The 27,943-nt window shown below is 51.1% G+C and overlaps 1 protein-coding gene across 1 annotated transcript in view; it reads right to left on the reverse strand.

Annotated features, from left to right (window-relative positions):
• Window positions 1–3,041, reverse strand: part of GABBR2 (gamma-aminobutyric acid type B receptor subunit 2) — a 489,886-nt gene extending 486,845 nt beyond the window's left edge. The window contains exon 1 of the mRNA XM_077309699.1: window positions 2,371–3,041. Within this exon, the coding sequence (XP_077165814.1) occupies window positions 2,371–2,748 (378 nt within the window). The 5' untranslated portion in view covers window positions 2,749–3,041. The remainder of the gene's footprint in view (window positions 1–2,370) is intronic.
• Between the last annotated feature and the right edge of the window lie 24,902 nt (window positions 3,042–27,943).

The following is a 27,943-nucleotide window of genomic DNA, read 5'->3' on the forward strand; positions in this document are numbered from 1 at the left end:
CTTCTTCAGTGATCTCAGGGCTCTCTCAGCCTCCCCTCCCTCACAGGGTGTCTGTTGTGGGAAGAGGAAAGGGAAGGCGAATGTAAGCCGCTTTGAGCCTCCTTCGGGTAGAGAAAAGCGGCATAGAAGAACCAACTCTTCTTCTTCTTCTTCTTCTCTTCTTTATAACAATGATGGACCCTGTGGTCCATCAAGTGTTCTTGTCATTAGACCAAATTCTGTGGACTGTAACTCCAAAATTTGTCAACCTGAAAGTTGGATCACTGAAAGATTTTGTGTTAAAATCCCAGAAACTAAGCATTTCTTTCTTTCTTTCTTTCTTTCTTTCTTTCTTTCTTTCTTTCTTTCTTTCTTTCTTTCTTTCTTTCTTTCTTTCTATGATTATAATAACCCAGACCCTGCAAGCTTCCATAAAAACCCATACAACTGGCAATAAACTAATTTAATCCTCCCCCCTCTTCCTCGCATCTTCTGTGAAAATGGGCATGACAGGCCGGTAGACTGACCAGTTAAGGACACAGACCTATTGCAGAATATTAAGCACCCTTATGAAGAAGTGGGTTCCAGAGAACGCCGTGGGGCTTCTTCCTCCTGTGCCGATGAATTTGCAGCCATATGGCACAGAAGACCACTGCAGGCTTGCGTTCTGGCTCGGCACACCAGTGCTGCACATACGGAGGCCTGGGAGCGTCAGCACCACGGCCAGCGCCACAGTGGGCCAGCCTCTGCTCTCCAGCAGCCGCTTCCGCCTCAGCCGTGGAGAGCGGCTTCCAGCTGAGGGTCCCCCCTTTCGTTCCCCCCCCCCACATACCCCGTTGTGCTCAGGCAGGGGAGTCCCCCAAGTCCATCGAGCACCTCCAGTTATCAGCCCTGGCTCCATCGGGGGGGGGGGGGGGGGTCAGCTGCAAAGGACCAGCTGTGCTTTTCCACCAACAGCTGTGAGATGTCTCTCTCTTTTAACACTCAGAGAAATGTGAGAAGCATTCACAGCATTTCTCCATTCGAGGCTAATTTCTCTTATATTCTAGGCCAGGGGTAGTCAAACTGCGGCCCTCCAGATGTCCATGGACTACAATTCCCAGGAGCCCCTGCCAGCATTCGCTGGCAGGGACTCCTGGGAATTGTAGTCCATGGACATCTGGAGGGCCGCAGTTTGACTACCCCTGTTCTAGGCACTCTACGTTAGCAATCGTGCCGCTTGCAGATCATCGTCCTCACTGCTTATGACAACAGGCCCTCCGTGCGTATTCCCTCCCACGTGGCGAGGGGCTGCAGCCTGCTGGGCAAGGGCCCGGGAGGCCCAAGTCCAAATCCCTCTCCGGATGACCTCGGGACAGGCACCTTCCTCAGCCTGACCTACCTTGCAGCATTGTTGCGAAGATAAAGTGGAGGAGAGAGGAATAATGCCAGCTGGTTGGGGAGGGAGGCAGGTGACAAGAGAAGTAAATAAACACATTGACAGTGTTCATGGTGGCACCGCTGCTTTCTCCTGCATGTGCACAACCAGGCAGACAGGCCTCGCGCACATCTCTTGGCAAAAAGCATTCGGCAAAGGAGGCTCCTGAAGACCACCTGGGGTGAGGGAATCGCACAAAAAGAGCAAAGCAGGTGGACTCCAGACAGGCCGACCGCTACACCTCCGAAGCAGCGAGGCCATCGGCCCGGCCAGGTCAGCAAACGTCTCCTGAAGCCCTCCAACAACGCCAAAGTCAGATCTGGGCAGCAAACTGATCAGGTCAGAAGCAGCTTCAAGGCGCATTTTTTTAGCCACTGCAAGGCTTTCTCGCCACCCACACGGCACGACGGGCACCTGAGTCCTCAGGCCGCCCTGAGCATCAGGACAGGAGAGACCCTTCTCTGCCAACCGAGGAGGCCGCTGGGCCGACCCAGGTCTGCTCCGGTGCAGTTCAGGAAAGCACTCGGCGGCTTCCCTACGCCTGGGGGGTCTCCCTAAATGGGTGGGTTTTAAATATCTATATCTATCTATATATATAACAGAAAAGGAAGGTCGGCCGACCTAACAGCGGCTGACACGCTGGACCCCCGCGGGGTTTCCGGACCCCGGGCCCCGTTTCTCACGCAGGAAGTCCCTGGGGCCTCTGGCGGGGCCCTCTTCCTCTCGCTCTCGGTGACCAAAGGGGTTAATGGAGCCATTTTGGGAAGTGGAGAGTCTCCTCAGATCCCGTCCTCGGACCTCTCCAAGCCCGGGCAGGGAGGGGATCGGCAGCCTCCGTTTATCAGACGCTTTGGCGCTGGAATCCCCCCCCGCCCCCCCGCCCCCCGCGACCCTCTGCCTGGCCTGCCTGAGCGGCTGCTTCTGCCCCCCCCCCCCGCCCGCCCTCCCGCCCGCCGTCCCGGCGCGGGGCTCACCTCGGTGTCGTAGTAGCGGAGGTCGAGGGCGTAGGGGCTGAGCAGCGCCTCGCGTAGGATCTGCTCGAGGGCCAGCTGCATGGCGGGCAGGACGCCGCGGCCCACGCGGCCCTTCTCCAGCGCGTCGCTCAGCGGCATGAGGCCCATGATGGCCAGCGGGGGGGCGCCCGGCCACGACGACGACGACGACGACGCCGCCGCCGCCGCAGGGGAGCCCGAGGCCGGGCCCCGGGGGACCACGCGCGCCCCCGCCCGCCCCGCCGCCCGCCCCGCCGGCACCAGCAGCCCCGCCAGCAGCGCCAGCCCCAGCGCCAGCCCCAGCGCCAGCCTCGGGGGCCCCGGGGGGCGGCGGCGGCGGCGGCAGGGCCGGGCGGGCATGGTGCGGCGGCTGGCTGGCTGGCTGGCTGGCCCCGCTCAGAGCAGGAGGCCCATGGGCGCCTCTGCCGCAGACCCCCGCCCCCCCCCCGCCCTGCCCTGCCCTGCCCTGCCCGCCCTGCCCGCCCTGGGCGCGGGCGGCGGCTCCTGCGGCTCCTGCGGCGGCTGCTGCTGCTGCTGCGGGCACGTCCGAGCGCCCGCGGGAGGGAAGGAGCCAGGCAGGCAGGCAGGGAGGGAGGGGGCGGCAGGCAGGCAGGCAGGCAGGCAGGCAGGCAGGGCGGGCGGGAGGGCCGCTGGGGAAGGCGGGAAGGGACGCGGCGGGGGCGGGACAAAGGAGCCACGGGGGGGGGGGCGGGCGGCGCTTCCCCCCCCCGCCAGGCCTGGCCACGCCGCGCCCGGAGCCTCCGCGGAGGGGACCGTGGGGGGGGGGGAGGCGCGCTCGGGCTGCGAGCTCGGCCGCCGTCCAGGCAGCGGCGCCCGGGAAGCGGCTCTGGCCCTGGATGCGGCCCCGGGGACCCTGCCGGCGCTACGGCCCCGCCACCCGGAGGCGGCACACACGCACGCGCGCGCCCTCCCCTCGCCTTGCCTGGGGGGGGGGGGTCCCGAACGGGCCCCCGGGCGCCTCGTGCTGCGGGGCCTCCCGCCGATGGCCCCAGCCCCCCTCCCTGGCCGCCCTTCTCGGGGGCTGCGGCGACGCCCAGAGCGCTGGCCAAGGCCGCTCCGGGCCCTCGGGGGGGGGGGCGAGGAGGGGGGCTTCGGAAATGCCCGCGGAGCCCAGGGAGGCAGGAGAGGGCGCCCTGCTCCAGAGCCCAGCAGGCCGGGAGGGGGGGCCGCCAAGGGAGACCCGGGCACAAGCCCCGTGCAGGCCTCTCCCTAGGGAAGCCCAGCTGCAGCGGGACACGCTCCACCGCTGCCCCCTCCTGCCCCCCCAGGGGCCTCCCACCCCCCACACACACCCCTTGTGCTCTTTGGGGTCTCCCCAGGCCCGGCTCTTGTGCTGTTCGGGGTCTCCCTCTGAGAGAGCCCTTCAAGGGATCCCTGCCCTTAGGGCCAAGAAGGCCCAAGCCCCACGCAGCCACCCCTGAAGCCAGCCTCCCCTGGATAGAGATATTTCGGAAGAGACGGTCGTCCGCTCCCGCCGGTCAGAATCCCGGGCCCGGCCTCCAAGCGGCCAGCCCAGCCCGAATTGGCCCACTCTGAGCAGCTGAGGAGCCATTGTCAAAAGCCCCTCCGAGGGGGGGGGGGCGGGAGATCCGGATGGCCGTTTTGACGCTGCGGAGGAGGGTAATGTTGTTCTACACATACCTTTGAAATGCACCTTAAAGGTTTCTACGGGCATCTTAAGGAGATGGGACATGTAGAAGGAGGAAGAGTCGTTTAAATCAGCATGATAGCTTAATTACAGCGGAATTTCCCTAGCACAAATCAGACAGACCCTTTTGAAATGCAAGAACAGATTCATCATTAGCAGGCACCACCCTGCCAACCTCCCCAAGCATCAGGGACCAGGCCAGAGAGGGAGACCAATGCCAGCCGGAAAATGCGCTCGCAAACAGCCCTGCAGACGTGGTGAGGAGGGATTTAAACAAAATCCAATGGGGAAGCGAGACATAAGTTCAAAACCAATTTGATGACAACTGTAGATGGGAAACCTGCAGATTTACAGGGAATGGCACAGATGCAGGGAACATCGGCTGGCAGGAGTGGGATGGGAGGCACTGATCTCGCACCCTGGTCGGGACCTGCTGCCAGGGAAGCCTCACCGAAGGTTGGCCCCACTTCTTGATGGCTGCAGGATCCTCATCCCAGAGTCCACCAATGAGGGCCTGGCAAGTCAAGGGACTCAGGAGCACTCGGGCAAGCACCCCCCCCCCAACCTGCATGGAGTTCTTGCAACTCCAGAGACAACAAGCACCTTGGAGGGGGCTGGGGCATCCTACCAAAGGTTTTGCCCCCTTCCCAAAGGGGCACTTGACTAGGAAATTACTGGGACCACCGCATCCCAAGCATCAGTCCTACTCTCAGCACTGTAGGTGTGCAGCTTTCAAGCCTCTGCCAAGACATCCAGAACAGGGACCGGGCCTGTGGCTCCAGCATTCCCCACTGGGGCTGGAGGGGCCTAGGTGGCTATTGCCTGTGCTGATAAGGCTGCTGACGGAACCCCAGTAATCACGGCCACAGCCATCAAAGCACTGAGAGCAAGCTTGCTGGAGTGGTTAGGAGTGCAGACTTCTAATCTGGCATGCCCGGTTCAATTCTGCACTCCCCCACATGCAGCCAGCTGGGTGACCTTGGGCCAGTCACAGCACTGATAAAACTGTTCTGACCAGGCAGTCATATCAGTGCTCTCTCAGCCTCACCCACCCCACAGGGTGTCTGTTGTGGAGTGAGGAAAGGGAAGGCGACTGGAAGCCGCTTTGAGCCTCCTTTGGGTAGGGAAAAGCGGCATCTAAGAACCAACCCTTCTTCTTCTTCAGTAATCTCAGGGCTCTCTCAGCCTCACCCACCTCACAGGGTGTCTGTTGTGGGGAGAGGAAAGGGAAGGCGACTGTAAGCCGCTTTGAGCCTCCTTCAGGTAGGGAAAAGCGGCATCTAAGAACCAACTCCTTCTCCTTCTTCTTCTTCTATACCTGCCTGATGTTCCTTAAACCACCGGGTGAACTTGTCTGCCTTTCCCTTGTTGTCTACACACAATTTCACCATAACACCCAGCATCTCATCCACCTGGGACTGAAATTCGAGTTGCAGTTCAGAAATCTCTTGGCACACCTCAGTCTCTCACTCCTGGCCCTGGCCCAGTTGGGTTCACCCCACTGGGTCTGTCCAGTCAGGCGGATCCTGAATGTAGATCGTGGATGCTCAGGGCCCTCTAGGATTGCTCAGCCCCAGCGCCCCCACATTTGAAGCTCGGGGTGCCAGCCATGTAGTTGTTATGTTGTGAGCTCCAGTGCCCACTCCAGTAGCCCTCCTTGTTGTGCAATTTGGGACCCAAATCACCTTCCTCAGGCATGTTGGTTGAACGAGGGACACAGACCCAGAAATCTGTCCAGTTTCTATAGATTGCTCACCAACATGAATCAAATTTAATGAAAGCAGGCAAGTTAACCCAAGCGATACTTTCTCGGAACCGAGGAACAAGACAACAGGCTCAGCACAAAACCAGCCGGCTCACCCGCACGTGAAACATGGGAAACCTCCTACAGCAAAATGGCTCTGATAGCCAGGCAATCCAAGGTCAACACTTCACACTCCTGGAGCCAAGTGGAGATGGAGGTGGGGGGGGGGGCTGTGGGAGCAAAAGGAAGCAGAGCAGGCAATAAACATGAGCAGAGGCCCTTACATTTACATTTCTAACAGCTGCTAATATTTATGGCAAAAGCTATAACTTCTCCTCGTGCTAACGTGGCTATACTGGGATGAAAAACTGGTTCCAATTCCCCAAAACTGACTCTGTCCACATGAGATTGATTTCATGGCATCCTGATGATCTTCCGGAGCTGACCAGGTTATCCTGGGAATTAGAGATCCTCAAACAACATGGTTAAACTTCTGTTTTCCCAGTAACATTTGCTGAACTTTCAGTTGAGCTGTGCTAAGACATGAAGAGGACTGTCCTGTGGACACGTCTTTGCTGCCAGAGGATATAATGATGGCCAAAGGAATAGACAGATGTAAAAGGGGATTAGATAGGTTCATGGAGTTTAGGCCCATCCATAGCTAATAACAATAATGACTAAGGGGAACCTCCATGTTTAGAGGCAGTCAGACTCTGGATCCCAGTGCCAGGATCCAGGGAAGGCCTTGGCCTCTCTCCTGCAGTTGGGCATCCAGGGGAACTAGTTGGCCACTGTGACAGTTTCCACACTGGGAAATTTGCTGCCTTGGCTCCCGTGCAGGAGCACCAATCCAGGGCAGGCGAGGCGTGGTGGGCCAAGTGCTCCCCCACACTCCCCCAGCCTGCCCCCTGGCGTGGAGCCCCTGGTGCGGAAACCGTCTGCGGGAGACAGGATGTTAGACGAAAGGGACTACCGGGATGAGTCAGCAGGGTTCTTCTCAGGTTCTTAAAAATTAATGAGATGATTACTGAAGTGAAATGAGGATGGGGTATTTAAATTTTCATCTATTGTTCACAACAGGTGCTGAAAAATTCCAGATTGAAAAAAAAGTTCAGTGGTACAAAAGATACTGTTACTAAGAGCAGAGAGGGTGAACTTTAACAAAATAATACTGTTTTTCTGATGCTTGCTAATCATAACGACTTTAAGCATGAGTGTGAGGCCAGCCACCTATTTATTTGGGGATAGTAAAATATATTTGCAGCCAAGGCTAGGTTGAGCATCAGGCCAGATAGGCATAAGGCTTCCAAAGATGTCAGGCTGAGTAGCCATCAGTTCACAAAGCCAGACTCCCCGAGTCCTTTGCTGTGCCTGTCAGAAGAATTCCCAGAATGCCTTGGCAACCTGAACTCCTTTCTTAAGCCTCCCTAGGACTGCAAATTGCAGCAGCAGCAGCAGCAGCCTGCATTGAGAGGTCAGTGGTCAATTGGTGGCTGCTCTGAACTGCATAGTGGAGAAAGCTCCATGGTGTCTGTTTCACATGACATTTATTTAGCTTATTTCCCAACATAGAATCAAAAAGGGATAATGGCAATTAATATTATGCAAAATAATAATCTGTTATAATTAAAATGCCCTGCTACAGTATGTCATGCTGTGGATTTGTAGCCTGGGTGGACACCCTCCGTGGGAATGGCTTGCCTCACCCTTTCCAGGTAACTCCTCCACAGCCACAGGAATGGCCCAGGCCTGTTCCATCTTGGATTGTACTCAAAGGAACGACAGAACTGCTAGGATCAGGAGTCGTCACTACACGGTCTATACTGGTAGCAACAGGACTCTGTGTCTAGGGACACTAAGTCAAGAAGGGCTTAAAGGTGAGCATCAAGTCCTGAACGCGGTCTGGGATCCACGTACCTGAGGGACCGCCTACTGCCCTATGCCCCCCCCCCCCGCAGGGCTCTGCGCTCTGCGAGTGAGAATCTTCTGGTCATTCCCGGCCCCAGGGAAGCACGCCTGGCCTCGACCAGGGCCAGGGCCTTTTCGGTCCTGGCCCCCACCTGGTGGAATGAGCTCCCGGGTGAGCTGCGGGCCCTGTGGGACCTTTCAATGTTCCGCAGAGCCTGCAAAACGGAGCTCTTCCGTGGATGACACCCTGATCTGTCTCTTGATGGATAGACAGCCAGAAATCCCCCCAGAAACATTTGCCAGTTGTTTGAAAGTGGTAGCTGGATGGATCATGAAGGGTCGCCTGAAACCAAACCCCTCCAAAATAGAGCAGGAAGACAGAGTACAACTGGCATATACACCTCAAGCCAGGAATTTGGGAGTAATCTTGAATGCCTCACTTCACATGGAGGCTCAAGTCACTCAGGTAGTCCGGATGGCATTTTCCCATCTATGCCAGGCACCTGTCCCTGGATCATGCACTGTGATCCATGCAACGCTTATCTCCAGGTTAGACTGTAACTCACTCTACGCAAGCCGACCCTTGTCCTTAACCTGGAAATTGTAACTGGTACAGAATGCGGCTGCGCAGGTCCTCACTAAGTCACCTTGGAGGGCTCATATCCAGCTGCATTGGTTTCCAGTTCAGGATTAGGTTCGAGGTTTTCGTTTTGACCTTTAAGGCTATATGTGGCTCAGGCCACACCCAGGGGCAGGAGGTGCTTGGGCTACAGAGCATAGCTGGAGTCCACACCAGAGTAAAGTCAAAGTTCAGTCCAAGTCATTAGGAATCAATGCAAGCAGAGTTAAGGGTAAGGCAAAGGGTAGTCAAGGGAAAGCCAAGGTCAGAGTCTAGAAAAGCATATATTCAACAAAGCCAGTCCAATTACCAGATGCATAGTCAAAAGTCATTTGCCAGGAGTCAGGGAAGCCGATGGGAGTCAGAAGTTCACAGACCAAGGAATCCAAGCTGGACAGGAGGGTTTCTGAATAGATTGCACCCAGGCCAAACAGCTGCTGCTGTCTCTCCTAAAAGCAGCCCAGCTAATTGGTTGCACCTGGGGGAAGACTCACTCATCCTCCCCAGGAGCTATTCCAGCTGGGCCCCATCTAATTTTGACAGCATGTCTGCAGTCTCTGGCTCCTTCAGTGTTCAGCAAACACCACCCTTCTGTTTTGCCTGCGTCGCTCAGGTGAACTGTCAGGGCTGGAATGCAGCTGCAGATGCACCAAAGATGCCTCTTGGGAAGAGCATGACTGACTTGTGCTGCTTTCCCCTGCTGCACATTCAAAGGCCCCTCTCTCTTCTGCCAGAGCTGGCTCAGCTGCAGACCCTGGTTTCTGTGGCAACTCCTGGGAGACAGGAGGGGAGAGTGGGGGCAGCGAGGGCATGACACACTCAGTTGTGGAGGGAAATGGTGGCAAAAAGACAGTCCGATGCTATAAAGACTTTTATTCCATAAGAACCTGGAACTTCAGATCCATGAATCAAGGCAAGCTCGACGTGGTCAAACAAGAGATGACAAGACTGAACATCGACATTTTAGGAATCAGTGAACTCAAATGGACAGGACTGGGTGAATTTCATTCAGATGACCATCAGGGCATACCACTGTGGGCAAAAACCTCTAAAAAAATGGAGTAGCCTTCATAATCAATAAAAGAGTAGGAAAAGCAGTCTTGGGATACAATCCCCAAAATGACAGAATGATCTCTGTTTGAAGCCAAAGCAAATCATTCAACATCACAGTAATCCAGGTCTATGCCCCAACCACTGCTGCTGAAGACCAGTTCTATGAAGCCCTACAACATCTTCTAGAATCATTGCCCAAAAATGATGTGCTTATCATCATGGGGGATTGAAATGCTAAAGTAGGAAGCCAAAAGATAACCGGGATAACAGGCAAGTTTGGCCTTGGAGTACAAAATGAAGCAGGGCACAGGCGGGTAGAATTTTGTCAAGAGAATACAATGGTCGTAGCAAACACTCTTTTCTAACAACCCAAGAGACGACTCTACACATGGACATCACCAGACGGTCAACACAGAAATCAGATTGCCTCTGCAGCCAGAGAAGAAGTTCTACACAGTCAGTAAAAACAAGACCAGGAGCGGATTGTGGTTCAGATCGTTTAGGCTTAAATTGAAGGCTTAAATTGAAGAAAGTAGGGAACAGCACTAGGTCACACAGGTATGAACTAAATCATATCCCTGACGAATATACAGTAGAGGTGACAAATAGATTTAAAGAATTAGATCTGATAGACAGAGTGCCTGAAGAACTATGGACGTAGGTTCGCAACATTGTACAACTAAAACCAACCCAAGGAAAAAGAAATGCAAGATGGCTGTCTGAGGAAGCTTTACAAATAGCTGAGGAGAGGAGAAGTGAAAGGCAAGGGAGAAAGAAAAAAGATGCACCCAACTGAATGCTGAATTCCAGAGAATAGCTAGAAGAGATAAGAATGCCTTCTTAAATGAACAATGCAAACAAATAGAAGTAAACAATAGAATAGGGAGGACCAGAGATCTCTTCAAGAAAATTTGAGATATGAAGAGAATGTTTCATGCAAAGATGGGTATGATAAAGGACCCAAATGGTAGGGACCTAAAAGAAACAGAAGAGATTTAAAAGGTGGCAAAATTATACAGAAGATCTATACAAAAGTGGCCTTAACGTCCCTGATCACCACGATGGGGTAGTCACTGACCTGGAACAAGACATCCTGAAATGTGAAGTCAAATGGGCCTTAGGAAGTCTGAGCAACAATAAAGCTAGTGGATGTGACAGCATTCCAGTTGAACTATTCAAAATCTTTAAAGACGATGCAGTAAAAGTGCTGCACTTAATATGCCAGCAAGTTTGGAAAACTCAGCAGTGGCCACAGGATTGGAAAAGGTCAGTTTGCATCCCAATTTGAAAGAAGGGAAACGCCAAAGAATGTTCAAACTACCGCGCCATTGCCCTCATTTCTCATGCTAGCAAAGTTATGCTCAAAATCCTACAAGCTAGGCTCCAGCAATATGTGGACCAAGAACTTCCAGAAGCACATGCAGGATTTCGAAGAGGCAAAGGAATAAGAGATCACATTGCCAACATACGCTGGATCATGGAGAAAGCTAGGGAGTTCCAGAATAACGTCTACTTCTGCTTCATTGACTATGCTAAAGCCTTTGATTGTGTGGAGCACAACAAATTATGGCAAGTTCTTAAAGAGATAGGAATACCAGAGCATCTTATTTGTCTCTAGAGAAACCTATATGCAGGTCAAGAAGCAACAGTGAGAACCAGGCATGGATTCACTGATTGGTTCAAAAAGGAGTCGCCTTGCCTATTTAACTTGTATGCGGAGCACATCATGAGAAAGGCGGGGTTAAATGAGTCACAAATTGGGATCAAGATTGCAGGGAAAATATCAACAACCTCAGATATGCAGATGATTCCACTCTAATGGCAGATGATACCACTCTAATGACAGAAAGAAAATGAAGATCATGGCATCCAGCCTCCTCAGTTCCTGGAAAATAGATGGGGAAGAACTGGAGGTACTGACAGATTTTATTTTCCTGGGCTCCAAGATCACTGCAAGTCAAGGCTATGGTCTTCCCAGTTGCAATGTATGGCTGTGAAAGTTGGACCATAAGGAAGGCCGAGCATCAAAGAATTGAGGCTCTTGAACTCTGGTGCTGGAGAAGACTCTTGTGAGTCCTTTGGACTGCAAGGCAAACAAACCGATCAGTCCTAGAGGAGATCAGCCCTGACTGCTCCTTAGAAGGCCAGATCCTGTAGATGAAACTCAAATACTTTGGCCACCTCATAAGAAGGAAGGACTCCCTGGAGAAGAGCCTAATGCTGGGAGCAATTGAGGGCAAAAGAAGACGAGAACAACAGAGAATGAGGTGGCCGGGTGGAGTCACTGAAGCAGTCAGTGCAAACTTAAATGGACTCCGGGGAATGGTAGAGGACAGGAAGGCCTGGAAGATCATTGTCCATGGGGTCGCAGTGGGTCGGACACGATTTCTCACCCAACAACAGCATTACTAACTTCTTGGTAGCTCCCACCTGGACCCCAAAAAAAACAGATCTGAAGAAGTGCACAACCCAGATCCAGGCTGCCTGGCTTGACATTGTAAAGTCCTTAGAGAAAGACAGAGAGGACTATATCAGTGTGACACTGATAAGCGCTGCAATCCAGCACCCCTGTGGAAGGAGAAGGACATGGTGTACTTGTCCACGAACCATTTGTGCTGTCATCAGCCTTCCAAAAACTAAGTTAACGTTTTGTGGGTCCTTTTAAAATGTCCAAAGCGGTGAATGAGGTGGTGGTGGAATTGGATTTGCCCTAGACTTATATGGATTTTCACCCTGTTTTCCATTCCAGTTTTTCCATTCCAACACTGGATCAGTGACATCTTGCCCCTAAGGATCCTATCCCTGTGTTTGTGGATGAGAAAACAGGGTTACACTTACCTATAACTGATGTTCATCGAGTGGCTTCTGTGCAGGCACACATAGGAACTGCGATGTAGCAGGACTACCACGGAGAGGAGCTAGCGAGCTATTTAAAGTCATTTGACTCCCAGGAGTGTTACCCCTCCCCTCTTGAAGGAGGAGGATGACTTTCCCGCCCAAAAGTCACATGATATAGGAGGGGTTAACACTCCTCCCTCAGTTCTCCTGAATTGCCGCTGTGAGCTAATCAATGCTATTAAGACCGGCCACTGCGGGGAAGGAGGGAGGGATGTGTGCCTGCACAGAAGCCACTCGATGAACATCAGTTACAGGTAAGTGCAATGCTGTTTTCATCTTCATGGCTTCAGTGCAGTCCCACATGGGAGAATAGCGAGATCACTCATCAAGGAGGAGGGAGTGGGAGACATCAATGGAAGAGTGACTGAAGTACCGCATTGCCCACTGCTGCATCCGATCCAGCATCGACATCCATTGAATAATGCTTGATGAAAGTCGAATGGACCGACCAGTTGGCTGCTTTGCAGACATCCAGCATTGGAAGACCGGCCAAGAAAGCTGCAGACGTGTCTTGAACCCTAGTGGAATGAGCCTTTATGTGTAATGGGCATTCCCTTTTAGCTATTTTGTAAGCCGTTGTTATTGCTGTCACCACCCACCTGGATATAGTCTGTGGTGATGCATGTTTTCCTTTGTTAGGACCTTTGAAACATATTAAAAGGTTCCTATCAATTCTAAAAGACTTGACCCTGTCCAGATAAAAAAGGAGTGCCCTCTTAACATCTAAAGTGTGAAGGACTCGCTCTTAAGTGGAAACAGGTTTAGGAAAAAACACTGGCAGGGAGATGTCCTGCGATAGATGGAACTTCGTAGACACTTTGGGGCAAAACGAAAGTGATGGGCATAGAACTACTCTGTTCAGATGGAATTGAATAAAAGGAGGGTCACACAAAAGGGCCCCCAATTCTCCAACTCGCCTAGCTGACGTAATCGCCACTAGAAAAGCAGTTTTAAAGGAGAGAAACCGAACATCAGTAGATTCTAGCGGCTCAAAAGGTTTTTGCATCAGATGTGCCAATACCAAGGCAGCACTAGTGCGGCACTAGTGAAGGGGCCGGAGGAAATAGGTTAAACAAACCTTTCATAAAAGTTTTAACTTTGGTTTAAGCAAACAAGGACTTCCCTTCGATAATGTCATGTTTGGAAGAGATAGCTGCCAAATGCACTTTAATTGAAGTCACTGATAAACCTGTATCTTTTAAACCCAACAGGTACTCAAAAACATAAGACACTGAACATGTACATGGGTTCGATTGACGTTCTAAAGCCCATTATCTAAATCTGGCCCTTTTCAAAGCGTATGAACACTTGGTAGACAGTTTGTGCGCAGCCAAGAGCACATCCGAAACCCTTGTTCCTAATTCAATTTCGGATGTATCATCCATACCTTCAAATGCAACCTGCGCACCTCTGGGTGGAAGTGTGGGCCTAAGGAAAGGAGATCCGTTACATCTGGGAGTGGGAGAACTCCTTGTCTCAGAGACCATGGAAGAGGAAACCACATCCTCTGAGGCCAAAAGGGAGCTATCAGAATGCACTCTGATTTGTCGTCTCTTAACTTTACTATGACCCTTTGTAGTAGCCCTATTGGAGGAAAAGCGATAAAAAGGCATCCAAACCACTTTAGTTGGAATGCATCTCCAAGTGATTTGTGACCTATACTTGCCCTGGAGCAGCAACTCTCCCATTTTGCGTTTTGGGATGTGGCAAATAAATCTATGACTGGCCAGCCCCACTGTTGAAAAACCGGAATGAGGTAGTGGCTTTGGATGGACCATTCTGCATCCCCTAAAGAAAGACGATTGAGTGTGTGTGCAACTATGTTTGATGTGCCTGTAATGTGAATGGCATGAAGTTGCATGTGATGTAAAATAGCGTGTTGCCATATCTCTGCCGCTTCCTGGCACAGCCTTAAGGAAGATGTGCCGCCTTGTTTGTTCACGTAAAGCTTTGCCTTGGTATTGTTTCTCATTATGAGGACCTGACGGCCTTCCAGAAATCCTGTAAAGGAAATGAGAGCCTTTTTAATCACCCTCAACTCCAAAATATTGATATGCAAACCTGCCTCATATTTTGACCAACGGCCCTGTACTACGTGACCCGCTCCATGGGCCCCCCATCCTAGGAGGGATGCATCAGTACAGATAGTGACATCATGGTCTCTCACCCCAAAGGGAACTCCCGCCACTAGGTTGGACTGGGAAGACCACCAATTTAAAGACTTAAGTATGGATCTCGGGACAGACAACTTTCTCCAAGGACTATCCCTCAATGGATCATGAGCTCTACTACAGTGGTCCCCAACCTTTATATCACCGGGGACCGGTCAACGCTTGGCAATTATACTGTGGCCGAGGGGGGGGGTAGTTTTTTGCCGAGGGACGTCGCTGCCGCCGCCTGAGCCTCTGCTCCACTTGCTTTCCCGCTGGTGCCCCTGACTTCCCGCCGCCCACTGGGGGGTGCTGCCAGCAGCAGCTGTGCAATGCCATGCCGAGGAGGAGACCAACCCATGGTGGCCACTGGACAGCACCGAAGGTGAGCCAGCGGCAGAGTGGCTGGGCAGCCCCCAAGGCAGCAGCCAGGGAGGAGGATGAGGAGGAGCCGCGGCCCGATACTGACTGATCCACGGACCGGTTGGGGACCACTGCTCTAATAAACCATGTCTTCAAAGGCCTCATGTGGAGCCGTGCAAATGGGGTAACTTGTGTAGTTGACGCCAGATGTCCTAAAAGTCTCTGAAGGTATTTAATAGTCCGAAATCTATTTCTGAGTACAGAGTGAACCAATTTGATCACCTTTTGTGCACTCTCCGAAGGGAGAAAAGCCATCACCCTCTGCGAATCTAGAATTGTGCCAATTAACTCCTGTTGTGGATGGGGACAGTTGAGATTTTTGCACATTAATTACAAAGCCCAAATCCTCCAAGAGATTTATGGCCATACATAGGTTGTCGTGTAACTGGGTTGGAGAATCCCCCACGAACAACCAATCATCCAAAAACGGATAAACCATACATCCTTTGGCTCTCTAATGAGCTATTACAGCACCTGTGCATTTAATGAAAACTCTGGGTGCAGATGCCAAGCCAAACGGTAACACATTATACTCAAAGTGCTTGGAAGCATAAATAAAGCGTAAAAATTTTCCAACACGCAGTATGAATGGAAAAATGAAAATATGCATCCTTCAAATCTAAGGTTGCGTACCATGCCCCTTTTACCAATGCGGGCAGCAAATCTTGAATAGACAACATTCTAAATTTAGAAGTCTTAACTGATTTGTTCAGCATCCGGAGGTCAAGAATAGGGCGTTGTCCACTACCCTTCTTGTCAATGGCAAAAAATCTTGAGTAAAAACCCCCAGATGAAGGGGTGTACCCCAAGACAGACACTGCCCCTTTCTTAATTAAGGAATCAATTTCCCCATCCAGGAAATTAGACCGAAGTACTCCCATTCCTGTAGGGGTGTTTAATCCCGGATCAGAAATAAACTCAATATAATATCCAACCTTTATTATATTTAGAATCCAAGAACTAGGGGTTATGGAACACCAAACATCATAATTCACAAACAACCTATCCCCAAACAGTGGGGTATAGGCTAGTCATTGTGTGGTGGAATTTCCTTGGGAACCCCTCCGTGTGAGACCTTCCACACAGGTCCTACCACCTGATTGCCTTCTCCCTCTATTTGAGAAAGATCTAGAGGGTCCTGATTGAAAGAACTGTCTACGGTCTGAATACCTATATGGCTTGTATCCAGAGTATCTACACTGAGATTGGCCATATCTTTAACTGCTCCTGCAGTTAAATAAAAGGGTAAGGCCACCTGGGGAGGAGTTAAGGTGGGTCCTGTCCAGGATAAAAACTCAGAGGGCCCAATCAGGACCCGCGAAGCGACTCCTGATTGGGCCCTCCAAGTGTCCATCCAGGGCCAAGCAGCCAATGGGGAGGCGAGTGAAGCGCCTTCCTATTGGCCCCTCACCAGGACAGACCAAAATTCCATTCACCCAGCCCAGTCTGGCTGCCAGTCTGCTCCTGACCACTGCAGGGAGAGGAGGTCAGCAGGGCTGCCAAGGGGGATGAGAACAGAGGCTGTGCCAGCCCTTTTCGCCCCAAGGCTGTCCTAACTGTCCTGTCCAACTGTAAATTGCCTCAGAACCCTGACAGAGCTGGCAGGAGGCTGCAGAGTGCCCCCCCTCCCCCCTTCAGGCCTGCTGTAAAGGAGCCTCTGACAGGCCCTGACTGAGGGAAGGGGACCTTTCTAAGAAAAACACAGGGGAGCCTGAGGGCCTTCCTTTTAAGGGGGGGGGACTTTCCCCTTCTGCCAAACAGTTGCCTGACAGGGAGGCCACAGAAAAGCCCCTTCTCACTTAAAATACTGCTCTGCCCAGAGGTTAGACACAGACAAGCCATGTGTCTTTCTCCTTTGCAACTCTCTGCAGATTTGAGGCCACTGCATAGCGTTATTCTGCAGAGGAAACTGGTTCTTTTGTCTCCTATTTCATCTGCACAACAACCCAGTGCAGTAGGCCTCCAGTCTTTCAATTCAACAACAACCTGTGTGGGAAGCCTTAAATGTTTCTTCTCTACCACAACCCTGTCCAAATTAGCCCTTTCTGCCTAGGGACCTGATCTTTATACGAGCTGTAATTCCAGGAGCTCTCCAGGCCACACCTGTAGGTTGGCTACCCCTGGGTTGGAAATATTCCTGGAGTTTTGGAGGTGGGACTTCAAAATCATACAATGCCTCAGAGTCCAGCCTTCAAATGAGCCATTTTTGCCTGCAGTTGGTAGGGAGTGCAGGAGTGTCCTTCCTGGCCAGCCTTTACCAGCAACTGTTTGTATTCTGGGGCGCAGACAGGCAGACCAGCATCAGTCCTGTGAGTCTGGAAAGTGCAGGAAAATCTAAATAAATATTTACAGCCTTAAACTGTAAATAGAGAACAAGTAAATGTCTGAAGATACATAGTAACTGAAATAACTTATTGGCCTGGCAAATCACTTGGCCTGGCAAATAAAAAAAAAACAGTATAAAAAACCTTACCAAGGTCAAGACTGCTGTGTACAGAGAGTCTTCCTCTTAGGGTTGCCAACTTCCCTATGAAGCTCGCTACCCCACCTCCCTCATGTGGAGTCTGCTATGGGGAGAGAAAGGGAAGGCAATTAGAAAATGCTTTGAGACACCTGAGGCCTGCTGGGTCACTGCGGCCCATTCCCAGTTCTCTCACAACCCCACATAACTCACAGGTTGACTATTGCAGAAAGATGAATGGAAAGGGTATTTGTAAACTGCTTTGAGACTCCTTTGGGTAATAAGCAACAGGATACAAAAATCCGTTCTTCTAAGAAGCAACCATGAAAGAAGCATGTGGACACAACATTTCACCAACAGTGAAAACATGGGAGACAGAAGGAACAGGGTGCACACCTGTGTACTGTGACTACCCCATGTGTATTAGGGCAGAAGGGCATGTCGGTGAATGTGGCCTAATTCACACAAGAAGGGAAATGACGCAGAACTGGGAGGAATTGGTTGCCATGTAATCTTCCCCTAAGAAGAGTCTTCAGGCTGATTTTCCCTTCACATATCTGAGGACATGGCTCTGGAAAGCTCATCTGTAACCACTATGCCACAATTACCAAAGGTCAGTCCTCTCCCACACTCAATGAACATTCCACACCACAGGTTCTTGACACCCATATCTCCACACCCATGCCCTCATTTGCCATCACGCCACCACAGCCTCCCGCACAACACACACATTCAACCCCATGCCCTTACAAAACGGACAACTCCTCCCTTTCCTCTTCCCACTGCCAAGCTCTAGCGCCCATTGTATTATTGGAGACAACGGGCTTTGCCCCTAGTTTATTATAAGTAGGTTTTTGAGTTGTCCCGGAATTAATCCCCAAGGTTTTAGCCATCAGGGTATACTTTCTCATAGTGTGCAAAGTGTCATCTGTCTCAGCACTGAACAGCTCCTTTCCCTCAAAGGGTAAGTCTTCCACCCATGCCCTTGTATCATTCTGGAGGGTAGAGGATCTAAGCCATGCATATCGGCGGAACACTAAAGCAGAAGACATTGGTCTGCCATGACAATCTGCCTGATGGTGTGCAGAATTTAGCTGCTGTTTTGTTAACCTCAAAGCCTCATTGATAATAGCCTTGGCTTGCAACTTATGAGTCGCAGGTAAAGCATCCAGCAAAGGAGTCATACGTTCCCACATAGAGGAATGGTACCTACTCATAATCTGTAAACCGCTCCACGGTAATAACTAAAAGGCTAAGGGCAAGTTGGGAGGAGAAAACTGCGGGCGCCGTCCGGGATAAAAACTCAGAGGGGCGAATCAGGAGCCACGAAGCCGCACACAGAAACTTGGTGGAATAATTCTCAATCACAGAAACTTGGTGGAATGATTCTCATGACTGGAATGTAATGGTGGATGGATATGAACTGTTCAGAAAAAACAGAATAGATCGAAGAGGTGGAGGAGTGGCACTGTATGTGAAGAAAGGGCTTACCTGTCAGGAAATTCTAGTGAAGGAGAGCATATCTACAGTGGAAAGCATCTGGGTGAAAATAAGCGAGGGGAAAACAAACAGTGTGGTGGTTGGTGTCTGCTACCGACCGCCTGACCAACGAGAGGATGTGGATGCTGCACTTTGTGAGCAGCTTGAGAAAATATCCAAACGGCAGGACCTTGTCATCATGGGTGACTTCAATTTCCCAGATGTGTGCTGGGAAACAAACTCTGCGAAGCGTCCTCAGTCATGCAAGTTTCTGACCTGCCTGGCTGACAATTTCATTTATCAAATGGTAGATGAACCCACAAGAGGTTCAGCCATACTGGACTTAATACTGACCAACAGGCAAGAGTTGGTGGATGAGGTGAAGGAGGTGGGGACCCTAGGGGGAAGTGACCATGTCCTCATAGAATTCCTTTTGAGATGGGGAGCCAAGGAAGCTTGTAGCCAGACGCGGATGTTGGATTTTCGTAGGGCAAACTTTAATAAACTCAGAGACATGATGAGTGTCATACCATGGACGAGAATGCTGGAAGGGAAGGGAGCATGTGAAGGGTGGGCGCTACTCAAACAAGAGCTATTGCATGCTCAATCAATGACTATTCCAGAAATACGAAAGCACTGCAGGAGCTCTAAGAAGCCTATTTGGATGAACAGAGAACTTCAAGAGGAACTAAGAAAGAAAAGGAAAATGTTCAGGAAATGGAGGGAAGGTCAGAGCTCTAAAGAAGAGTACCTACAGGTTACTAGGCACTGTAGATCAATCATCAGAAAGGCCAAAGCTGAGAGTGAGCTGAGATTGGCCAGGGAAGCCCATTGTAACAAGAAAAGATTTTTCAGTTACGTGAGGAGCAAACGTAAAGTAAAAGAGGCAATAGGCCCGCTGTTGGGTGCGGATGGACAAACGCTAACGAAAGATGCAGAGAAAGCAGAAAGGCTTAGTGCCTATTTTACATCTGTTTTTTCCCACAGGTCAAAGTGTTTAGGCACATCTAGAGATGGCTGTAGCCAAAGGATAGTGTCTGGGTGGCAGGTTAACATGGATAGAGATGTTGTCGAGAGGCATTTAGCTGCACTGGATGAGTTCAAATCCCCTGGTCCAGATGAAATGCACCCGAGAGTACTCAAAGAACTTTCCAGAGAACTTGCACAGCCCTTGTCCATCATCTTCGGAACCTCTTTAAGGACTGGAGATGTCCCGGAGGACTGGAAAAGAGCAAACGTTATTCCGATCTTCAAAAAAGGGAGGAAGGATGACCCGGGAAACTACAGACCAGTGAGTCTGACCTCTGTTGTGGGGAAGATAATGGAGCAGATATTAAAGGGAGCGATCTGCAAACATCTGGAGGACAATTTGGTGATCCAAGGAAGTCAGCATGGATTTGTCTCCAACAGGTCCTGCCAGACCAACCTAGTTTCCTTTTTTGACCAAGTAACAGGTTTGCTGGATCGGGGAAATTTGGTTGATGTCATTTACTTGGATTTTAGTAAAGCTTTTGACAAGGTTCCCCATGATGTTCTGATGGATAAGTTGAAGGACTGCAATCTGGATTTTCAGATCGTTAGGTGGATAGGGAATTGGCACTCAAAGAGTTGTTGTCAATGGTGTTTCATCAGACTGGAGAGAGGTGAGTAGCGGGGTACCTCAGGGTTCGGTGCTCGGCCCGGTACTTTTTAACATATTTATTAATGATCTAGATGAGGGGGTGGAGGGACTACTCATCAAGTTTGCAGATGACCCCAAATTGGGAGGACTGGCAAATACTCCGGAAGATAGAGACAGAGTTCAACAAGATCTGAACACAATGGAAAAATGGGCAAATGAGAACAAGATGCAATTTAATAAAGATAAGTGTAAAGTTCTGCATCTGGGTCAGAAAAATGAAAAGCATGCCTACTGGATGGGGGATACGCTTCTAGGTAGCACTGTGTGTGAACGAGACCTTGGGGTACTTGTGGATTGTAAACTAAACATGAGCAGGCAGTGTGATGCAGCGGTAAAAAAGGCAAATAACATTTTGGGCTGTATCAATAGAGGCATCACATCAAAATCACAAGATGTCATAGTCCCATTGTATACGGCACTGGTCAGACCACACCTGGAGTACTGTGTGCAGTTCTGGAGGCCTCACTTCAAGAAGGACAGCGATAAAATTGAAAGGGTACAGAGGAGAGCGACGAAGATGATCTAGGGCCAAGGGACCAAGCCCTATGAAGATAGGTTGAGGGACTTGGGAATGTTCAGCCTGGAGAAAAGGAGGTTGAGAGGGGACATGATAGCCCTCTTTAAGTATTTGAAAGGTTGTCACTTGGAGGAGGGCAGGATGCTGTTTCTGCTGGCTGCAGAGGAGAGGACACGCAGTAATGGGTTTAAACTTCAAGTACAACGATATAGGCTAGATATCAGGAAAAAGTTTTTCACAGTCAGAGTAGTTCAGCAGTGGAATAGGCTGCCTAAGGAGGTGGTGAGCGCCCCCTCACTGGAAGTCTTCAAGCAAAGGTTGGATACACACTTTTCTTGGATGCTTTAGGATGCTTAGGGCTAATCCTGCGTTGAGCAGGGGGTTGGACTAGATGGCCTGTATGGCCCCTTCCAACTCTATGATTCTATGATTCTATGATTCTACACCATCCCAAATTGCCGGGGAGCGGGGAAGGAATCCCCCACCTCCGATGACGCCTTCCCGCGACAAGGCCACCGCTGCCGGCCTCCTGGACCCGACAGCCGCTGCCTAAGCTGTATGGACAAGGGCACCTTGCACCTCTCCACCCTTCACTTCCTAACCCCCAACGCCCTCAACATTTCCCTCTTTGCCCCTCCTTCCCCAAACCCACCACCCCCACCGACGACACGCCATCCTGACGATCGAACCCTGCTCCCTCGCCAACCACGCCAACACGCCCCACCAAGCCTCAGCGACTCTGCCACACTTCCCTCCCCAAACCATATCCCCCAACAGAACCTTTGGCCCACCACCCACCCAGCCACCCTCCCACGTGCTCCTACTTACCCTCTCGATGATCGCCCCGTTCTTCCCTGGCCTGCTTCGCACCACGGTGATGCCGTAGACAGGCCGCGGGCACGCCAGCTACCAAGTGAACCACGCATGTGCGGACTTCCGTGCATGCATGGCTTCCTTCCCCCCCACTCCCCCGCCAACCCCACCATGAGCGACCACATATGCGACGACTCCCAAGCACGCATGGTTCCCCTCCCCCTCCGCCCCAACCCCAAGCAGACGTACGCACTCCGCTGCCCGCTGCTGGCCCCATCTGTCCCCACTCAGCACGCTCCACCCACCCCTCCTTAGCTTCACCAAGCACCCTCCCCGACCCTCTACTCCCTTGCCCATTTTTATAAATGGGCTTTATTTCTAGTTGCTTCATAATTGGCTACTCTGAGCCCCATCGCTGTGGAGGAGTACACTTTCTTAGCTATAAAATCTATCTACCTCCCTTCTTTATCTTGGGGCGCTGAATTCACCAGTCCCCGTCCCCTAAATGGGAGAACTGCTGGGATAATTGGATTTGCTTTTGGACGGCGGAACAAATATATGCACTCCTTTTCTTGCACCTCATACATAGCCTCAAGCTTTCTCAAGGTAGCTGGTACAGAAGTGGGTGTTTCCCATATAGGAAAAACAACATTTTGAATTCCCTTAATGAATGGGAGGGAAACCGGACCAGAACCTGGCGTGTGCAGAATATCCATTATAGGGTCATCAAGTTGTGGGTCAACCGTAAGATATTCTAGTTTAAGGGCTTTCACCATTCTTATTAATTGTTCTAAATATAACTGCAAATCATCAGTGGGTGATGGTATGGAGGGTCCCCCCACCACATCCTCAGCCATGGACAAAGTAGGGACATCAGAATCCCCCTCAGAGTCTCTGTCCATAACGCTCAGTTCCGAGCGGACTTCCAACTCTTTGACGTCGTACCGATGTTGAGGATCATCAACCTCCAACATCGTCGGCTCCATGGACAGCCTCGACGATGAACTATGTCAACATTTACGACGCCAGTCTTCAACGTTGGAGGGGATCAGCAATGGCACCGATATCCAGGATGATGAATGTCCATCTGACTCACCTGATGATGAGTCTCTGAGCCTCTTCCTCGGTGGAACTTCTGGCACCTCCACCACCTCATCAGGCGAACCGGGCACTGATCTTTGTGGCATCCTTCAAGACAATTGTGTCGACGTCGACTGACATGCCGGCTCGACCTCACACGCGCCTCGATATCAGACTGGAGAGAGGTGAGTAGCGGGGTTCCTCAGGGCTCGGTGCTCGGCCCGGTACTTTAAAACATATTTATTAATGATCTAGATGAGGGGGTGGAGGAACTACTCATCAAGTTTGCAGATGACACCAAATTGGGAGGACTCGCAAATACTCCAGAAGATAGAGACAGAGTTCAACGAGATCTGAACACAATGGAAAAGTCGCTGATGCGGCGAGGCTGCTCCTGGGCCCGGAAGAAAGCCCCGGGGCGCTGTGTGTGTGGGGGGGGTGGCTTCCGGCCTTCTCCCAGCCCCAGGAGAACAACCTGCAGATGGGAGAAACCCCCAGAACGCAGACCACTCTCCCCCATGCCCCAGACCCCCGGGAAGCCTTCGCCCTACAAAGGCTTCCCCGGGGACTGGCCCCTAGCACCCATATTATTGCAGAATAAAATGGGCTTTATTCCTAGTCATAGAATAATAGAGTTGGAAGGGTCCTCATGGGTCATGTAGTCCAACCCCCTGCACCATGGAGGACATTCACACCCCAATCGCTCATCCATTGTAACCTGCCACCCCTTTGCCTTCACAAAATCAGGCTCTCTGTCAGATGGCTCTCCAGACTCTGTTTAAACATTTCCAAAGATTAAGAACCCATCACCTCCTGAGGAAGCCTGTTCCACTGAGAAACCGCTCTAACTGTCAGGAACTAATTCCGGATGTTTAGATGGAATTTCTTTTGAATTAATTTCATCCCATTCATTCTGGTCCCTCCCTCTGGGGCAAGAGAGAATTCTGCTCCATCCTCCATATGGCACCCTTTTAAATACTTGAAGATCGTTATCAGATCCCCTCTCAGTCGTCTGCTCTCCAGACTAAACAGACCAAGCTCCCCCAACCTTTCTTCATACGTCTTCGTCTCCAAACCCCTCTTTGTTGCACGATACTCCGTTTGATACAGCCCAAAATCCCATTTGCGTTTTTAGCCACCGAGTCACACTGCTGACTCATGTTCCATGTGTGGTCTACTAAGACTCCTAGATCCTTTTCGCACATTCTACTGCCAAGACAAGCCTCCCCCATCTTTTATTGGTATATTTGATTTTTCCTACCTAAATGCAGACCTTTACATTTGTCCCTATTGAACTTCATTTTATTCAGTTTAGCTCACTTCTCAAGCCTGTCAAGATCATCCTGTATTCTGTTGCTGTCTTCAGTTGTTTTTGCCACCCCTCCCAGTTTAGTATCGTCTGCACATTTAATAAGTATCCCCCCTAATCCCTCATCTAAATCATTTATACATATGTTCAACAACACAGGCCCCAGGACAGATCATTGGGGTACTCCACTTGTCACTCTTTTCCAAGAAGATGCTGAACCATTAACAAGTACCCTCTGTACGATCTGTCAACCTGTTATTGATCCACCTGACAGAATTAGGATCCATACCGCATTTTACCAACTTGTCAACTGTCAGACGTTGCAAGGACTCACGAACAACTTCTTAGAAATAGAAAGTTTAATGAGAAGTACTTCATACACCTAGACTAGAGAAGTCAAATCTGCCTGAGGACAGATTTGCTTCTCCTTATCAATACAATTCTCCCGCCCAAAGCTTGAAAGTTCCCAAGGGAGGGGAGGAAGAAAGAGGAGACAAATGCAATTAAAAACAGTGTTACTTTCACATGTCCTTGGCTGTCTTCAGGCTTAGATAAGATGTTATGGTTAGCAGAACCAGACCCAGCCGAGAGGCCTCACAGAAAAGTACATTCAGAGATAATGGCTACAATAACATAGTTTCACTTTTAACGAGCATGCATGATATAGGGCCTGGGGCTCCCAGGCACCAAGCAATCTAACTGTCATGGAGAAACTCAGGCTAATTTATGACAGGGTTTTCTAACAAACCTGACATCCCTCCGCACTAACACAGACTCCCCCATTACCCCGCATCCACTGGCCGTGGGCACAATGGGAAGGCACGATGGAATGCTCGGAGAAGGCGGGGGGCTTTCACCTTCCCCGCATCAACCCACTCCCTTTCCCCCGAAGGGAAATCTTTCCAATCCACCAAGTACTGGAGCCGGCCCTTATGCAAACGAGAGTCCAAGATCTGGTTGACTTCGTAGTGGGTGTCTTTGTCAATAAAGACAGGCACAGGCGTTGAGAGCGGAGGGTGCCACACATCCGGCAAGGGGGCTCGCCGCAGCAGGCTGGAATGAAAAACCGGATGCACATTCCTGTAAGTCTTTGGCAAACCCAATTCAACAGTTACATCATTGATCACTTTTACAATGGGAAAAGGTCCCACAAACTTAGGACCCAATTTCTTAGACTTTTGCTGACAGCGTAGGTTTTTCGTGGAGAGGTAGGTGAGGTCCCCTAATTTCCAGACGGGTGCAGGCGCACGTTTTTTGTCTGCCTGGGACTTATACGCTTGTTTTGCCTCCTCGAGGCTAGAGACAATGTCTGGCCAAGCTGCACTAATATTTTTAGCCCATTTAGTGACATCAGGGGCTTCAGTGGAAACCAGTTCCCAGGTGGGTGCAGCAATTAGGTCAGTTCCGTACACCACCTTAAAGGGAGATACTCCGGTGGAAGCATACACCCCGTTGTTGTAAGCAAACTCAGCCAGGGGCAGGAGGGCGACCCAATCACTCTGTTGATGGTTAATGAAACAACGTAGATATTGTTCAAGAATTTGGTTCACCCGTTCCGTTTGTCCATTGGACTCTGGGTGGTAGCCAGAGGTCAGGGCTTGTTCCACTCCCAGCAATTTCAAGAGCTCCTGCCAGAACTTGGCAACGAACTGGGGGCCCTGATCCATGAGCAATCTCCTAGGAATACCATGTAGTCGGACTATGTGAGTGACAAACATAGAAGCCAGTTTGGCCGCCGAGGGCAGACCCACACAGGGGATGAAGTGAGCTTGCTTTGAAAACGCATCCACTACCACCCAAACCACAGTTTTACCCTGGCTGGGAGGCAGGTCCGTGATAAAGTCCATAGTCACATCGGACCAGGGGCAGGAGGGGGTGGGCAGGGGCTGCAGCAACCCTCGTTTCTTCCCTCCTGGGGGTTTGGAAACAAGGCAGGTGGGGCAGCCTTGCACATATTTCTCCACATCGCCTCTCAACGTTGGCCACCAGTAGTGTCTTCTGACCAGGTGCAGAGTTTTCACAAAGCCAAAATGCCCTGCAGTCTTTGCATCGTGGCACAATTTCAAAACGTCTCCGCGCGCCGCTGCCGGGACGTAGAGGCGCTCGCCTTTGAAAAACAGGCCCCCCTTGTCAACTAGGGCAGGGCGAAGGGAAACGAATTCAGTGTCTTGTAGGACCTCCTTCTAAACCCACCCACTGGGGACCGGGCTCCCTCCTTTTGTATGACTACGTGTCACGGCGGCCAACCCCAGCTGGGCGGGTGTGAACACCGTGTCCACCAATGGATCTCGTTTGCTGTTGTACTGGGGCAAGCGAGAACGGGCGTCCGCCAAAAAATTCATTTTGCCTGGCTGATGCTTAAGAGAAAAGTTGAACCGGGAGAAAAACTCCGCCCACCGCATTTGCTTGGCTGACAAGGAGCGAGGGTGCTTGAGCGCTTGGAGATTTTTATGGTCCGTCCAAACCACAAATGGGACGGAAGACCCTTCCAGCCAATGCCTCCATGTAGCAAGAGCCAATTTCACTGCAGCTGCCTCCTTTTCCCAAATTGCCCAGTTGCGCTCTGCCCCCGAAAACCTTTTTGACAGATAGGCTAGGGGGTGCAGCTTCCCATCTTCCCCCTCTTGCAGGATCATGGCCCCCATTGCCACATCCGACGAATCTACTTGCACTATGAATTGTTTGGATGGGTCAGCATGCGCCAACACTGGTTCAGACGTAAAAAGGAGTTTTAAACTTTCAAAAGCCTCCTGGCAAAGGGAGGACCACTGGAGCGGGGCGCCAGGCCGAGTCGCCGCTTTACCCCCCTCTTTTGTTTTTAACAAGTCAGTCAAAGGCAATGCCACCTTGGCAAAATTGGGGATAAATGTTCTATAAAAGTTTGCGAAGCCTAAGAAACTTTGAAGCTGCCTCCTTGTCCTGGGTGGTTCCCAGGCCAACAAGTCCCGCACTTTGCCCGGGTCCATTTCAATCCCAGCCCTGGACACCCGGAATCCAAGAAACTCCACCGCCTCCCGGTGGAACTCGCATTTCGATAATTTGGCAAACAGTTGGTGCTTCCGCAGCCGGCTGAGCACCTCCCGGACTAATTTCGCGTGTTTCTCCAGGTTGTCAGTATACACCAAAATATCATCTATGTAAACCAGCACCCCCTGATACAACAAATCATGCATAATTTCATTTATCATGTTCATGAACACGCCCGGAGCGCCGGCGAGGCTGAACGGCATAACGGTGTATTCAAATTGGCCCAAAGGGGTGTTGAATGCCGTCAGGTATTCGTGCCCCCTTTTTTATGCGGACCCTGTAGTAAGCTTCCCTCAAGTCCAGTTTTGTAAAAATCCGGGCCCTCCCCAAATGTCCCAACAAATCCTTAATCAATGGCAACGGGTAGGCATTGCAGGTGGAAACAGCATTCAGCCCCCGGTAATCCGTGCAGAGGCGCAGGGACCCATCCTTATTTTTCACGAAGAGTACTAGGGCGGCCAAGGGGGAAGTGGCCGGTCTAATAAAGCCCCTGGCTAAATTTTTGTCCAGGAACTCCCTGAGCTCCTACATTTCTCTCGGGCTCATAGAGTACAATTTGGCCTTAGGAAGCGGCTCTCCCTGTTTCAGCTCAATTGCACAGTCTGTCTTGCGATGGGGAGGCAACTGATTGTATTCAGTCTCAGCAAACACATCCTCAAACTCACGATACTCCCGTGGGAGGGTTAGTGCCCCCGCCTCCGCCACCGCAGCCATCGTCTGGCAG

This window comes from Paroedura picta, chromosome 14 (genome assembly GCF_049243985.1).
Source record: "Paroedura picta isolate Pp20150507F chromosome 14, Ppicta_v3.0, whole genome shotgun sequence".
In the NCBI taxonomy this organism is placed as follows: domain Eukaryota; kingdom Metazoa; phylum Chordata; class Lepidosauria; order Squamata; family Gekkonidae; genus Paroedura; species Paroedura picta.